We start from the raw sequence: 15,375 nt of genomic DNA, 5'->3' as shown, positions 1-15,375 counted from the left end.
GTGTTAAAACTAAAACGGTATGCCAGGGAGGTTGTGAGTATAACAACGAGAAGAACCGGACTCTCCCGATTATCCAAAGTTATTCTTATTTATTTTATTTTATTTTAGACAACGCTGGATATATAAGTCAAGGGTGCACGAAGAGACCTAAACTGAGTTGCTCCAACCATCAACTTGTCTTTTTCTTATTTATTCTCGGGACTATTCTCCGTCTTCTGATCTATCAGATATCCATACCAATCCCTCTAAAGCCTCTAAACCGGGATAATGTCAACCATAATCAGACAACTCCTCCACTTGACTTCTTCTTCTTCTTCTTCTTCTTCTTCTTCGTGTAACACTACTCTATTTCATAATACTGCTAAAAGCACGTGTGCTCCTGTCAAGACGGATATAGAGTCATGCATATTTCAGAAGATTTAAATAAAGTACACTAGGAAGCGACGTCGCTTCAGAAAATTTAAGAAGAAATTAGGTTACATCACCTTCACTAAAAATTTATTTATTCATATTTTTCATATTTTCTTACAGATTTATTTTATTTTAGTCATATTTTAGGAGTCAGTTATTTTCCGGAAATTGATGTTGCATTTTTTTAAAAGGCCTAGACACAATCCTTGAACACTTAACGCAGTTACTGAAGCTGTCTGTAGCATGGCTGGTGGTTCTACAAACAGGTCGCTTCTTAATCTGAGTCTTCTTCCGTCTGCTGGCTATCATTTGCAGTTCTCTCAATTCTTTTGGGCTTGGCTGGTGGCCCAACGGCTGAGACTTACTTCTTACCACCGGTAACTCGGGTCTAAGTGATGACAACCGTGATTATTTATTTCGATTGAATTTTCTAAATAATTCAAACGATCTAAGTCTTAAGAATAAGAAGAAGAAGAAGAAGAAGAAGAAGAAGAAGAAGAAAAAGTAGAAGAAGAAAACAACTTACTTTGTTTTTAAATTTTCGGGGATTTCTTCCGAGAATATTGAGCTTAAGCATGACCTGTAATCAGTCAGCTGTAAATGACATTTAATTTAAAACTAGAATTCATTATTAAATTTATTTATATCATTTCTTCTTTCAGATTACTTGTACTCTGAAGCGTCAGAGATTAAGGAAGATGAACTTGAAGGCGGATCGGGTGTTTCTGGTCGGGCAGATCTGAAGCCGGAAGTTGCTGATGAATACTCGGACCTAGTTGGCTTCTGGGAAGACGGTTTCTGTAGCATCAGCGGAGGCATGTACACCCGATGAGTCATGTCAGTCCACCAGGCTCGCTCGGTTAAGTCCGTTTGTTGCCTTTTAATCATTAAACCACTTATTTCGGTACCTCAAATATTAACAGAACAACAAAACCCCTCTATTCTATAAGCCACACACGTAATGTAACTCAACATTTTATTCTCGGTTGGACCAACAGACCCGGGTGGCGGCATTTAAAAAGACAACCCAAGTTGAAAATAAATTTCATCGACAGAAATGTTATACAGGTAACTAAAATATAAAATATAAATACTGCCAAGTACAATTTTCTGTAATCCCGAAGATGATTGTACTCTTCTTCATTTAGATTATTAAATTGTCCAGTTTCTAAATTTGTTTTATTTTCTTCCACAGTGGGCGCCATTTTATCCTGATGCTGGTACGCCATTTCTTCGGTAATAACTGACTTAAGCTCCTTCTTGCGCTTTCTGCGCCTGTTTTGCAATAAATATTTATGATATTAAAGTTATCAGTCACTTTATCATTTTAAAAATTTTTTTTTAACAAAAAAATTATTTAAAAAAATTTCTATATCAATTTTTTTTAATCAAAATAAATTAACCAGACTTTTGATAACTAAAAAAAAAATTTTTCTTATAAATTTAGGTGTTAAAAAAATAATTAAATATCTACTAAATTAAATATAATAATAAAATAACTGAAAATCATAAATACTTACGCGCATTTAGTGCACCCGCATTTACCGGAGCTTTTAGTCATTTTATAAGAATTATGACGGCGACTTTCCAGCCGCTTTACAATAACAGTTCGTTTTTTATTATTTCTGTACAAATTACCGGCAATTTAATTATGAAGTGAGTATAAATTTTTGAAAATGAATTTATCTTTTAAAAAAAAATATATTAAGATTTTTACGCTGCTTGTCCCACCCAACCATTGAAACCGTTCACAATGTTGTAGGTCGTCTGGGTAAATTTAGACATGCCTTCCATCAAAACAAATGATCTCAAGGAATGTACGAACGCTTCAACATGTCTCAAGAAGAAAAACATGACTTCAATATTTGTCTAACTGGAACGACAATTTTTAATCAAAGCCGAGGTTAATTAAAACTATTTATTTAGTAAAATCTTCATGACTGTCATGTGTTTGTCAGCAGACCGAAATCCGAAATAATAACAATAATAATATATTCTACATAATAATTGAAAGCTGAAAAAAAAAAATATAACGGAGTAGAAGTAGTAACCTTAAGCTTGAGGCGTCTCTCCCACTACTGAGCTCAAGATAAATAATTCTTATGGAGCTGGAGAAAGTCATCAGTGGAGAATAAACACCAAGAAGGCCCCCAGACAAATTTTACACCTTATAAATTTAGTTTTTTAACAGCATGATGACTGTGTTAAAAAATATATGAAATGTTGTGGATTTTTATTTTTGTTCTTGGTAAATAATATCTAATTAGAACTTATTTAAATTATCTCAGTGTATTTATAGCTGGTTTTTATTTTTAAAGCGGTGACCAGTGGAAATGCATTACGACTAGCAGCTTACATATCAGCAGGTGGTCTGCATGGTGAAATACGCTTTGAGAAAGTATCTGAGGATACTGTTAAAATTCGCATGGCTTTGCACGCTACTCTTCAGTATCCAGATCAGCAATGGCTTTGGTCGGTGACTAGATTTCCGGTGGATTACTCCAAAATCGAGGACCGCTGCTCGGAACAACATCTGGGCGAGTCGTAAGAGATATTATACATGAAAATAGTATTATTGTTAACCATATATATTTAAATACTGGGGGTGTCTTAATGTCACGGGATAAAAATATCTTATAGACAGTTTTTAACGTAATAAGTTTCATTTTCATGGCTTTGGTTTTTTATTTTTAAGTTTCAAGTTACAATTTATTTATTTATTTATTTATTTATTTTTTTTTTTTTTTTTTTTTTTATTGGGATGGAATTTTAAAGGTCTAGTAGTTAGAAAGGAAGGTTGAATAAATTTTATCAAGGTTTTATTTGTAATTTTTTATTTTAAATAATTATAATAATAATAAATTTCTCAATAAAATATCAAATCACTTAAAAAATGGCTGTAACTTCTAAAATATTGATTTTTGGGAAAAATCATAAGAATCCAAAATTGTAGCTTATTAAATTTCCTACTAAAAACGTTTTTATACTATAGAGCTATCTTCAATATTTTAGGAGATACAGTGTCTTAAGTAGTGCTTATATATTAATAAATAATTTTACTAATAACAATAAAATATTTTTTTTTTTTTTTTATTTAGATTAATTGACTTAACAGAGCTGGTGGGTCCATTGACAATCCCAGGAAACGAATCAATCATAGTAGAAGTTCCAAACATCAGCCTAACTGGAGAAAAAGGTCTTTGGAGCAAAGGATTAGTACTGCGAGACACTTACTCTCCTCGTACTATTTGCACCTCAATAAATGTCCTGGAAACAAACGCGGAAAAAAATGCAGATGCCCGGTTCCAAGGCCCCGTCGCAGGCTCAGTCTGGTTCAGATGGCTGGGAGGAGACTCTTCTACAGACACAATTATCTATTCGGATCTCCATCACACATCGGAAAATAAAGCCCAGAGCGGCTTTACCGAGCACAACTGGAAGATTTATGTCACTGATATCTTCGATTCAGGAAAAGAAAAAAACGACTGCAATATCCTGCAGACTGTCTTTGATCCTGATGATCTTGGTGAGGGAAAAGCTATTGGAGATATTGACGCTCGCCTGGGAAAAATAAAAATCGCAACAAATACAAACAAAAAGTCTAAGGCTGCTTATAAGGATCCAGTGATTTCTTTGCTGCCAGCTGATCTTCTTGGGTCTCATCGCTCGCTTTATTTGGTCATTTTTCATCCGACCCACAGCGATTCGTTCCTTGCTTGTGCTAAAATTAAGAATCAAAAATTCACTCTAGCAAAGTAATTTTTTTTTTTAATTTATATTATTAAGAGAATATTTAAAATTGATTTTATAATTAAGAAATGACCTTGTATCTTGTGAAATATTGACATTTTTAAAAATATAAGCTCATTTTGATGTTACACTCATTGAGATCTTTCATTTGAATACCCACATCAATTTTTCATATATATATATATATATATATATATATATATATATATATATATATATATATATATATATATATATATATATATATATATATATATATATATATATATATATATATATATATATATATATATATATATATATATATATATATATATGTATGTATATATATGAAAAATATATAAAAAATTGATGTGGGTACTCAAATGAAAGCTCTTTATGAGTGTAAAATCAGGATGAGCTTAAATTAAAAAAAATGTCACTATTTAAAAAAATACAGTGCAATTTAATACTAGTCATTATTTAATAAAACTTTTAATAAGAAAAATTTTTAATAATTCATCTTTAATTTTTTAGGAGTCTAATAAATTCCCACGGAGTCAAAGGAGAAGTGACATTCACCCAAGAAACAAGATTCCACCCAACCTGGGTGAACGTTTCTCTGTCTCCAATAAACGACTTAGAAACAAGACTGAGATACGAAACAAAAACAGCGGCTTACAAAATCCACGAGCTGCCTCGTGAGCCTCTGGTGAGGACCAGAAACTCGGAACAAGAGTGTCTGACTACCAAGTCAATGTACAATCCGTCAAACGTCGACGACAAAACCATTCCACCAGCTGGTCTGGGCACCCAGGACCAGTACGCTATTGGAGATTTATCTGGAAAACTGCAAGGCAGGAAGGAGGGCTCTCATCACAATAATATTCTTCCTGGTAGCGCTAAACTCAGCGGAGCTTACTGGGATACTTTTTTACCTCTGACTGGGGTTCATAGCATCTTGCACAGATCTCTAGTTTTATACAAGTATGTTGTGTTAAATGATTAAATTGAATCAATAAATATTTTGTTAAATAATTTCAGATATAATGAGACTGATAATAAAGGTATCATTCCTTGGGTTTGTGGTACTGTATTACAGCATATTTCTCAAACAGCTGGACAGATGCCAATGCTTACTGCTCAAGCTGTCTTTAGATATCCAATTGTTGGTAAAATAATATTTCGACAGCCTTTAAATGAACCGGAGATGGACACAACTATTATTATTGAAAATTTAATTCATTCTGATGGACGTGCGCTTAATAATTCTGCTGATCATAGGTAAATTATTTATTTTTGATATTTTATTTAATAATTTATTAAATTAACTAAAAAATCAAGTGGCCAAAAATGGTCCTAAATTCTAAATTAAAAAAAAAAAAAATTTTTTAAAGATGGATGATTCATGATCACCCTCCAGGCGGTGATTATTACAACTGGACCGCAAGATGTCTTAGCGCAGGAAGTCCTTACAATCCTTACAAAATAGAGTGGGATCCAAAGCATCCCGAGCGATGTTCAATGAATGAAATTACTTTGTGCCGATTGGGAGATTTGACAAGACACGGAATGCTCAATATTGCCGGGAGAAAGCTAGATGGACCTCGAATAACTCGGAAACTCTTTACAGATTTGTCGTTGCCTCTATCGGGATCACATAGCATTTTAGGTAAAAGTTTGGTAATCTACGATGACTATGGGCCAGTTGCTAGAGGGGAGAGACTTGCTTGTACCATGTAAGAATTTAATTTTAAGTTTATTAAATTATTATTATTATTATTATTATTATTATTATTATTATTATTATTTTTTAGGATCAGTCGAGTGTATAGAAGAAAAGCAGTAGTCAAAGATTGGTTTGATAACGGCGTAGTAACAAATGTAAAAGGCAAATTGGAATTTATTCAGCAGTCCGAGTATGACGTGACTGACGTCGAAGTAATGCTAGAAGGATTAGACGGACAAGTGAGTAATTATCAAATCCACATGACTCCTATTGAAATGGACCTGGAGTTTCCTTGCGAAGCAACTTCTCTGTACGGCGTTTTTAACCCGCTGAATGTCAACAAGTCCAGCTTACCTGCAGAAGGAACCGTGGATCAGTACAAACTAGGCGACTTGAGCAGGAAGTTCGGAACACTTGACAATAGAAAAAGATACTCGATAACTTTTAATGATACCTTGCTTCCGTTATTTGGGTATGAAGGCATCATTGGAAGGAGCTTGGTGATTCATAAAAAAAAAAGAGATCTTAGATGGGCTTGCTCGACCATCGAGAGAGGTTATGCGCCCTTAGAAGCCAGAGAATTAAGGGCGATAGCTTCTTTTCATAATCCTAATGGTTTTGCTTACGGTTATATCAGAATGGTTTGTTTTTTTTTTTTATTTTTATAAATTATTGGATTTAAAATTTTTTTAATTTTTTTAAAAATAAATTATAATAAAAAATTTAATTTTTAGAAGATTTAAAAAATTATAAATTAAATTTTTAAAAAATAATTTTCTAGACCGAATTTATTTTTTAAAATTAAATAAAAAATTAATTTAAATTTTTAGACGCAATTGGTGTACAAAGACAAGAGCCAGAGCGAAACAATTATTGAAGTTAATCTTCGACATCCAGGAGAGCGTGATAGAAATATAGTGAGCAATTTTTATTTATTTATTTATTTATTTATTTATTGAGAATGCATTAAAGATAAAATAAAAATTTTTTTTGTAATTTTAAGACTCGAAATCACAACTGGGCAATTTACGTGAATCCAGTTACCCCCAACGACGCCAGCGTTCAAGTCAAGGACACTAGATGCGTCGCTGGAGGATACGTTTGGAATCCTTATTTCACTCAATTAGCTGATCCACGTAATGTAAGCACTTTTATTTAATTATGTACAATTTATGTAATTTAATAAAAATTTTTTTTCACAGGAAGAACTTTATAAGGAAGAATGTGGACCTGACCAACCACTTCGCTGTCACGTTGGTGATCTCTCATCTCGTCTGGGACCAATAGACATCGGTCTTGAGCGTAAAATATTTATAGACCAAAATTTTCCTCTAGAAGGAACAGTTTCAGCTATGGGAAAATCAATTGTTATCATGAATCCAGAATTTGGGTATCATAGATTCGCTTGCGCTAATATTCAGCCTGATAATGATATTGTTAAATATGCAAATATTAGAAAGCCTCCGCAATTTGTCGTGTAAGTTTTTTAAATTATTTAAAAAAGAATGATCAAAGTTTTAGTAATAAATTAATTAATTAACAATAAATAATAAATCAATTTTTTTTTTATTTTATTTCTAGCTAAAGAAATAAAAATTTTTATCACAGTAATTTTTTTATTGAAAAAAATTTTTATAAATTTTGAAAAAAAAAAAAAAAAAAAAATACTAAATTAATTTATTATTAAAAAAATTTTTTTTTAAATAAATTTTTTTTCTCTCAGTATAGTTTATTAATTATAATTATTTTCTATAATTTTATTAAATTGCAGATCACAATTTTTGGACGAGGTAAGACAAGTAATGGGAATTCCCGAATGGATGTTATCAATCGACAAAAGAAAGACCAAAAAGCTCCACGACGGAGCTTGCATCCAATTCTTACTCCACTTCCGCGGGCCCATAGCCAATAAACTCGAAATGGACTTCAGTCATTTAATTTCAACGGGTAGATTAATTGCGCCGAGCTTACCGGCAGCAGAACGTGGAAATCCTAAGCGAAAAAATACTCTAGGCTTTCGGCAGTGTGGAATTCGAGACTCGAAAGAAGAAAAAGGTGTCTCAGGAATTTTCTGGACAAATAAAGCAGTAATACTTTTGCCATCGTACATTACAGTAATTATTTGCACTCTAATTTATCAGGTAATTAATTAATATAATTGTTCATAACAATTTTTTATATTCTGTTATGTAATATTAATATATAAATAAACAGATGCTTTATAATTAATTAATTAATTATTATCAATACAATAATTATCTTCAATTTTTTAACTAATTGTTGAGATTTAATTAATTCTTATGTATAAATTATTAATTTAATTTCATGGTGATAAAAATAAACAATAATAATTTTTTTTCTTATCACCACTCAATTTATAAATTTTTAAATTTAATTTAATATATTAATTACCTATCTACTATGATTATTAACGCAGTTGATTAATAATTCGTTAATTAATAACTAAAAAATAAACACGATTGACAGGCACTTAAGCCATAATAATTTGAGTATAAAAACAGAATTAATTTCAGTGAAAAATATACACCTCTTCAACTGCGCTTAGAATACATGTACAATTAAAAAAAAAAAAGAAAATTTAATTAGAAGCAGCCGCAGTTGCCGTAGCTGCGTTAGAAATCACAGAGTCTTCAGTGACCACCCGGCGATTTTTTTTAATTCGCTTCCACTCACCGTTCGTATAATTCATCTGGAAGTGAGTTTCGACGAGCATCGACAATTTCGTGCCATCAGGCTGAACAACTTCCTCGACGTTCTCCGACAGCATCACAGTGACAATATTACCGAGTTTAGGACACGGATTAGTTCTTGCTCCGGCCATAAATCCGAGAATAAGAGCTTTCTCGGGCCTAGTAACTTTGTTCGCTGTTCTGAACATTTCTTGTGCTTCCAACATTTGTTCCCGCTGCAATTAAAATTGTCATAATTAATTTAATTGATAAATTAAATTATAAAATAAATTTTTAAGTAACTAACGGTAAGTGATAATCCTTTTCTGGTGTTAGCCGTCGCATTAGCAGGCTGTGGTGTGGTTTGAATACGAATTTGTGTAATTGTTTGTGGAGGCCTGACAGTTTGAACCGTGGCTGGAGGTGGCTCTGGTACTACTGTTGGAGCTGCTGGCACAGGCACGCTGGTACTGGGTGTTGTGGGTATTGTTGGAGTGGTTGCTAAAAAAAATAACATATTAATTAAATATATGTAATTAAGAAATGACCTTGTATCTTGTAAAATATTGACATTTTTAAAGATCTAAGCTCATCCTGGCATTATACTCATCGAGACCTTTTATTTGAGTACCCACATCAATTTTATATATATATATATATATATATATATATATATATATATATATATATATATATATATATATATATATATATATATAAATTGTCATGTGGGTACTCAAATGAAAGCTCTTGATGAGTGTAACATCGGGATGAGCTTATATTTTTAAAAATGTCAATATTTAAGAAATTACTTGAACAAATAAATAATGAAATAAATAAATTTAATAAAAACTATTTAATTTACTCACGTGTAGTAGGAGTAGTTGGAGCTGGAACAGCAACTGGAGTAGTTGGAGGAGCATAAGACTGAGTAGCAGCAGGAGTGGCTGCTGGAGTAGCCGGAGGATTAATTGGAGCAAGACCCTGAGCATACTCTGGAGTCGTGGAGGCTTCTGCAGGAGGAGTAGCAGCTGCGACCGCAGCAGTTTGAGCTTCTGCGACTTTCTTCTGCTGTTCCTCCAGCTCGAGCATTCGCTTCCGTTTCTTCGCCTGCGCGTAGCCTAAAGGCTGCTCTGTAATGTCCAGGAGTTTGATCCCTCCGTCCTTCCTGATTCTGCTGTTGATAGGCGTCCTGGTGTACATTGAGGAAGGAGTCAGAGCTGGAGATCTGAACCCTCCTGTTGGCACTCGACTCGGAATTCCCTTCAGCGGCGTCGTGTCGGTCATTTTTCTTGGCATTCCTCGGCTGCGAACCGGCACCGTCGGCGCGGTGCTCTTCTTCATGTTATTCGCGGCGTCGATGCTCTTCTGGACCAACTCCGCTCTTAGCGCAGCGCTCTTGGGCTTCCTTTTCAGCGTAAAGTGCTTCGTCGGCGCTGGTTGCTGCCCGACTACCGAGATCAAGGCCGTTTTGTTGAGGTAGTGACACTCCAAAGGGAGCATTGTCAAGTCTGTTTGCTTCTTCAGCAGCTTCCTCAGGTCGTTCACCAACTCGCTGAATATTGGACGCTGCTCGTCCAGGTCTGATATGTCTGTGTTCAGTGATCCGGTTGCTGGGAGGGTCTTCATCGCTTCGGATAACATTGACACCCATAAGTCGCTGTCCACTGACGCAATTTCAATAACTTCCTCCAGTTCATTTCTCCACTAAAAAATTAGAAATTTTATCAAAATTAATTTAGCAGGTATTTAATTATTTTTATAGCTAAAAAATTATGTCAAAAAAAATTAGACAAAAAATTTAGAAAAAAATTAAAAATTTAATTTTTTTTTAAATAATTATATTGGAACAAATTTGTTTATTAAAAAAAATTAAAAAATAGTCATGACTGCTAATTTTATAAAAAATTAACTTAACAGATATTTAATAATTTTTTTTAACAAATAAATTGTGTCAAAAAAAAAATTAAAAATTGTGAAGTGACAGTTAAATTTAATGTCATTAATTAATGAGAATTAATTTAACAAAAAGTTAATAATTTTTGTAACAAATAAATTATGTAAAAATTTTGACAGAAATTAAAAAAAAAATTCAAATAATTTTTTTGATCAAATTAAATTATTAAAAAAAATTAAAAATTAGTCAAGTGACTGCTAATATTAATTTTGATTGGTAAAATTATTATAATATAATTATAAATTACACATCAATGAAAGCCCGCCATCAGCGCAGATGGCGTTTAGGTAAATGTTTTTAAAGCAATTAAGTTATTCAATTACTTTTCAAGTGAAAAATAAAAAAAGTAACTGCTAAATTAAATAGATAAACTCACCAAATTTGACACTAAATAAAGAAATAATAAAATTAATTAATTAAGGAGTATGATAAGTAATTAGTAATAGTGTTACCTCTTCAACATTGCGTCTTGGTATGTGGAAAAAAGAAAGCAGTAATTTGAGCTTAACTTGGGTTTGTAGCTCTGCAAAACAATCCTTTATATTACGTAAAACCTCGGCATTCAATTGAGAACAAATAGAACTGCCAGTCCAACTATCATTTGATATTCCTAATTTATTATGAAGCCACAACGACGTATCACTATCTCTCACGTTCGCCATATTGGAGTCGTGTCAGAGCTACCACGATGGATAGTTAAAAAATTGTGTTTATATTATTGTTATTGCAGCTTGTTCGGTCTTTACTTATATACACGCCAATCGCCAACCTACTGAACAAGGTCATCAGAATTTCTCCGTGGTGCCAGCTGGTAGCAAAAAATGGAGTACATTATGTCCAGATTAATTTTTATTCATTAAAAAAATTTTTTTATTGTAATTAATTTATTAAAAAAATTTTTTTAATTAACAGCTGATTGTTAATTTCAGTGTTATTAATTTTTGTTTCCAGCTAAAAAAAAGTGACACCATTTTACCGACGCAGTGCCACAATTAAAAAATAAAAATCTGTTAAATGTTTAGATTTAGTTTCTCAAGGTTGCAAACTCTGGAGGAAAAATCCAGCCTGCCACTCGTTTAGCTCTTTTTATACGTCTAATCGTGGTAAGCGAATCTCGTGATATTTTAAGTAATTTAAATCCAATAAATCCGTAATTATATCTATCAATTAATATAAAAATATCTTAACTAATAAAAGACACACAATTATTCTTTTGTATTTTATTAATATTTATGATATCAATCTTCTGTTTGTTATGTTAGAGTGACTATTAAGCAAGCGCAATTTTTAGGTTGCGTTGACACTTTGATTTTTTACTCCCGTGTGGTGAAATTTATTTTTAAAAAAATTTAACAAAATAATTTTGATCTAACATTTTTAAAATTGAATAATAATTACGGATTTGTTAAATTTTTAAATTGTTGAATTGTATCCTCACTTGAAATTGAAGTTGATTGAGGTTAAGTTTGATTGTTAATATTAATATTTATAATTAATCTGTGGCTTTTTCAGATGGCTGACGCTAAAGCAAAGACCCCAGCCAAACCGGCGGCTTCTGCTACCCCTGCAAAGAAGGCGGGTAAGCCAAGAAATTACGATCTTGGCAATGGAGTCTACAGATTCAGTAGAACTCGCATGTTCCACAAGAAAGCTCTGTGGAAATTCCTTGACAAGAAGACTCCAAAAACAGTAAGCTTAATTTTTATTTTATTAATTAATTAAAAAAAAATTAAATTATTGTCAAAAAATTTTTTTCTAAAGAAATTAACACTTGCAAATAATTAAAAAATCAAGCTGTCGCTTTAATAATTATTTAAGTTTTATAAATTATTAAATTGTTTTGTATTTTGTATTTTTATACTTGAAAAAAATTTTTTAATTGTAATTTTAATAAAGATTATAATTTTAATGATTTAAATTTTTTAGGTCAAGCCCAAGAAACCTTTGACCATTGAAAAGAAGATCAATGGCGAAAAGAATGGAGGAACTAGAATCGTTCGTCTCCAAAAGAGAAGAGCCAATTACCCAACAGTTGACCCGGTTACTGTTCACCATGCCAAGAAGGCTTTCCGTGAGCACACCCGGTACACCAGACCATCCCTGGTACCGGGAACTGTTTTGATCCTCCTCGCTGGACGTCACAAGGGAAAGCGAGTTGTTCTCTTGAAAGTTTTCAAGAGTGGACTGCTTTTGGTTACTGGTAAGTATTTTTCAGCGTTTTAATAAATTTATTAATGAACTTATTGATAATAATTTTTTGTCCATCAGGCCCATTTTTGATCAACGCTTGCCCAATGAGGCGAGTAAGCCAGAACTATGTCATTGCTACATCAACTCGACTGGACATGAAGAATGTCCAAGTTCCAGAAAAGCTCGACGACGCTTACTTCAAGAGGAAGCGTGAAAAGCGGGCGAAGAAGGAGGAGGGAGATATCTTCACCAAGAAAGCTGAGGAGTACAAAGCTAGCGATGAAAGGAAAGCCGACCAGAAGGTTGTTGATAAGATGGTCATTGGTGCTATCAAAGCTCATCCCGAGAAAAAAATGCTTTTTACTTACTTGTCAGCTATGTTTGGGTTAAGAAGTAGCCAGTACCCACACAGAATGAACTTTTAATGTGGAGAGTTGGTCATTTAAATAAATATACTTGAAAAATTCATATTTATTCATTGTCATTTTTCCATCAACTTATTTAATAATTTTTTTTTTTTTCAAAAATTCGACGTGTAGAAATTGAAAAAAAATTTTTTTGTCGCAGTTAATTCGCTAAAAAAATTTTTTAAAATTAATTACATTTTGTTCAAAAAATAATTTTAAGAATTTTTAACAAATAAATTATGGCAAAAAAATTTGCCATGTAAAAATTATAAAAAATTAAAAATGTAATTTTTTTATAAATAATCTATTTAAAAAAGAAAAAAAAAAAACATTTATTAATTTAAAAAAAAAACTACAACTCAAAAATGGTCAAGAGTGTTATTAACTAACCTTAAAAAAAAAAAAAAAATGTCAGCTGTTTTACCGACCAATAAAATTGTCAACAGAAAATAGTAATCACTGAGCATTGAACGTTGTACACACATCAGGAGCACAAATATAAACTCAATTTTAATAAAAATAAATCTTATAATTAAATTACTTCATAGTTTATCCAGGATATTTACTAAAAATCCAGCGTTTATTGTGGAGAGACTAAATAACCTGGCAAGTAGTTATAATAAATACAAACATAGAATATAGACAACAATAACTTACCTGTCAACGTAACCTATCAAGCTTGAAATATTATCGTGTCATCGATAAATAATAACAACAATGGAGAAAAGTGATAAAGACAGTATCCCGTCAAATGAAGCTATAATCGACGAGCTGACTAAAGATTTAGAAAATTCGTGCGTCAAATCCGAGCCAAAGGAACAAAGTACCCAGGGAGTGAGTTCAGAGCCTGACTCCGATTGCGAGGAGAAACCTCCGGAGAAAGATTTTGTTGATGAGGAAAGACTCAAGGATCGTGAGGTTGATTTGTCAGAAGAAGAAAAAGAGGTAATTTTTTATTAAAATTTTATTTATTTTATTTTATTAAAATAATATTTAATTAAAAAGTTTCACATGTGAAAATTAATAAAAATTACAATTGAAAATTTTTATAAGCATTTTTTTATTGTAATTAATTTGTTAAAAAAATTTTTTTTTTAAATAAAGTAAAATTAAAAAATTGTCAAGTGACATTTATTTTTATTTTAATTATTGTTTTATTTTTTTAGAGCCTGAAAGTTGAAGCAGAGGCACTGAAAAATGAAGGAAATAATTTTTTCAAAGCTTGTGAGTACAGCAGTGCAATTATTACATACACACAAGCTTTGCAGACCTGTCCGCTGGCGTATCCAGAGCAACGCGCTATTCTCTACGCCAACAGAGCAGCTGCCAAGGCTAAGGATGATGTAAATTATATTGATTTCTTCTCAGACAGCTGATTATTTAAAAAATTTTTTTTTAATTAATTAATTATACAAAAAAAAAAAAAAACAAAAAAATTATTTAAAAAATTCCATCTTTAAAAATAATAAATATTTTCATATATTTTATATATTTATATATATCAGAAATACCACACATTATATATATATATATATATATATATATATATATATATATATATATATATATATATATATATATATATATATATAATATATTACAGGACAAGGAATCAGCGATAAAAGACTGCACAAAGGCCGTAGAATTGAACCCAGCGTATCTTAAAGCTTACTTGAGACGCGCTCAGCTGTACGAGCAGACGGACAATCTCGACCAGTCGCTGGCTGACTACAAGAAGATCTTAGAACTGGATCCTGGCCACTCAGAAGCGCATCACGCCGTTCGAGTAATTAGTTTAATAATTTTTTTTTCTAGAGAAGGAAGAAAAAATAAATAAATTTATTTATTTACAGAGATTACCGCCGCTGATTGAAGAAAAGAATGAAAAACTCAAAGAAGAAATGCTCGGAAAGCTGAAAGACCTCGGAAATATGATTCTCAAACCCTTCGGACTGTCTACGAATAATTTCCAGTTAGATAAAGACCCTTCTACTGGAGGGTATTCTGTTAAATTTAATCAGGGTAACACTTAGTTTGCGTGAGGTAAAAAATAAAATAAAATATCTATTAATTTTTATTTTATTTATAATAATTAATAATAATGATAATGATAATGTATTATGTAAAGTTATTGATTATTACGCTGATAAAAATATTTTTTTTGCTTTAAAGTACTTAATTGTGTTTTTTAATCATGAAGTTAGTGATCCTTCTCAGTAGTGTTTTTTTAGTCTCGTATTTAAGCGATAAAATTATCGTATT

The 15,375-nt window shown here is 31.7% G+C and overlaps 5 protein-coding genes across 7 annotated transcripts; 3 read left to right on the top strand and 2 right to left on the bottom strand.

Annotated features, from left to right (window-relative positions):
- Positions 1-259: 259 nt before the first annotated feature.
- Positions 260-2,068, bottom strand: LOC141533250 (uncharacterized). Of its 3 annotated transcripts, XR_012480210.1 has the most exons (6): positions 1,932-2,068; positions 1,516-1,686; positions 1,079-1,288; positions 938-991; positions 486-799; positions 260-379 (listed from the first exon to the last, which is right to left on the bottom strand). XR_012480210.1 is itself a non-coding variant. In XM_074252030.1 (5 exons), the coding sequence occupies exons 1-5, from the start codon at positions 1,970-1,972 to the stop codon at positions 562-564; spliced, it is 714 nt and encodes a 237-aa protein (XP_074108131.1). In that variant the 5' UTR covers positions 1,973-2,068; the 3' UTR covers positions 483-561. The 3 variants fall into 3 exon arrangements, 2 of the variants coding, with proteins under 2 accessions (XP_074108131.1, XP_074108132.1); XM_074252030.1 differs by lacking the exon at positions 260-379 and having other exon boundaries at positions 483-799; XM_074252031.1 differs by lacking the exon at positions 260-379 and having other exon boundaries at positions 671-841.
- Positions 1,931-8,574, top strand: Rsod (Related to Sod). The gene is made up of 12 exons (XM_074252013.1): positions 1,931-2,067; positions 2,174-2,659; positions 2,730-2,955; positions 3,510-4,166; positions 4,678-5,127; positions 5,185-5,424; positions 5,538-5,879; positions 5,958-6,510; positions 6,700-6,786; positions 6,873-7,010; positions 7,072-7,346; positions 7,641-8,574. Exons 2-12 carry the CDS (start codon positions 2,632-2,634, stop codon positions 8,020-8,022), a joined length of 3,378 nt encoding a protein of 1,125 aa, XP_074108114.1. The 5' UTR covers positions 1,931-2,067; positions 2,174-2,631; the 3' UTR covers positions 8,023-8,574.
- Nelf-a (Negative elongation factor A) lies at positions 8,469-11,246 on the bottom strand. Its single transcript, XM_074252023.1, has 4 exons — positions 10,969-11,246; positions 9,429-10,266; positions 8,867-9,060; positions 8,469-8,795 (listed from the first exon to the last, which is right to left on the bottom strand). Exons 1-4 carry the CDS (start codon positions 11,176-11,178, stop codon positions 8,469-8,471), a joined length of 1,569 nt encoding a protein of 522 aa, XP_074108124.1. The 5' UTR covers positions 11,179-11,246.
- Positions 11,247-11,622: 376 nt separating this feature from the next.
- Rpl6 (ribosomal protein L6) lies at positions 11,623-13,174 on the top strand. Its single transcript, XM_074252026.1, has 4 exons — positions 11,623-11,644; positions 12,029-12,205; positions 12,443-12,716; positions 12,785-13,174. Exons 2-4 carry the CDS (start codon positions 12,029-12,031, stop codon positions 13,129-13,131), a joined length of 798 nt encoding a protein of 265 aa, XP_074108127.1. The 5' UTR covers positions 11,623-11,644; the 3' UTR covers positions 13,132-13,174.
- Positions 13,175-13,576: 402 nt separating this feature from the next.
- Ttc1 (Tetratricopeptide repeat domain 1) lies at positions 13,577-15,287 on the top strand. The gene is made up of 5 exons (XM_074252027.1): positions 13,577-13,719; positions 13,792-14,058; positions 14,280-14,456; positions 14,717-14,899; positions 14,967-15,287. Exons 2-5 carry the CDS (start codon positions 13,831-13,833, stop codon positions 15,144-15,146), a joined length of 768 nt encoding a protein of 255 aa, XP_074108128.1. The 5' UTR covers positions 13,577-13,719; positions 13,792-13,830; the 3' UTR covers positions 15,147-15,287.
- Positions 15,288-15,375: the final 88 nt, after the last annotated feature.

The sequence above is a fragment of the Cotesia typhae genome, unplaced genomic scaffold (genome assembly GCF_013202065.1).
Source record: "Cotesia typhae breed Kobodo isofemale line unplaced genomic scaffold, CoteBio_Ctyphae contig_83, whole genome shotgun sequence".
Classification (NCBI taxonomy): Eukaryota; Metazoa; Arthropoda; class Insecta; order Hymenoptera; family Braconidae; genus Cotesia; species Cotesia typhae.
Note: the sequence above shows the minus strand (reverse complement) of the source record. Positions and strands in the feature narration are given on the sequence as shown.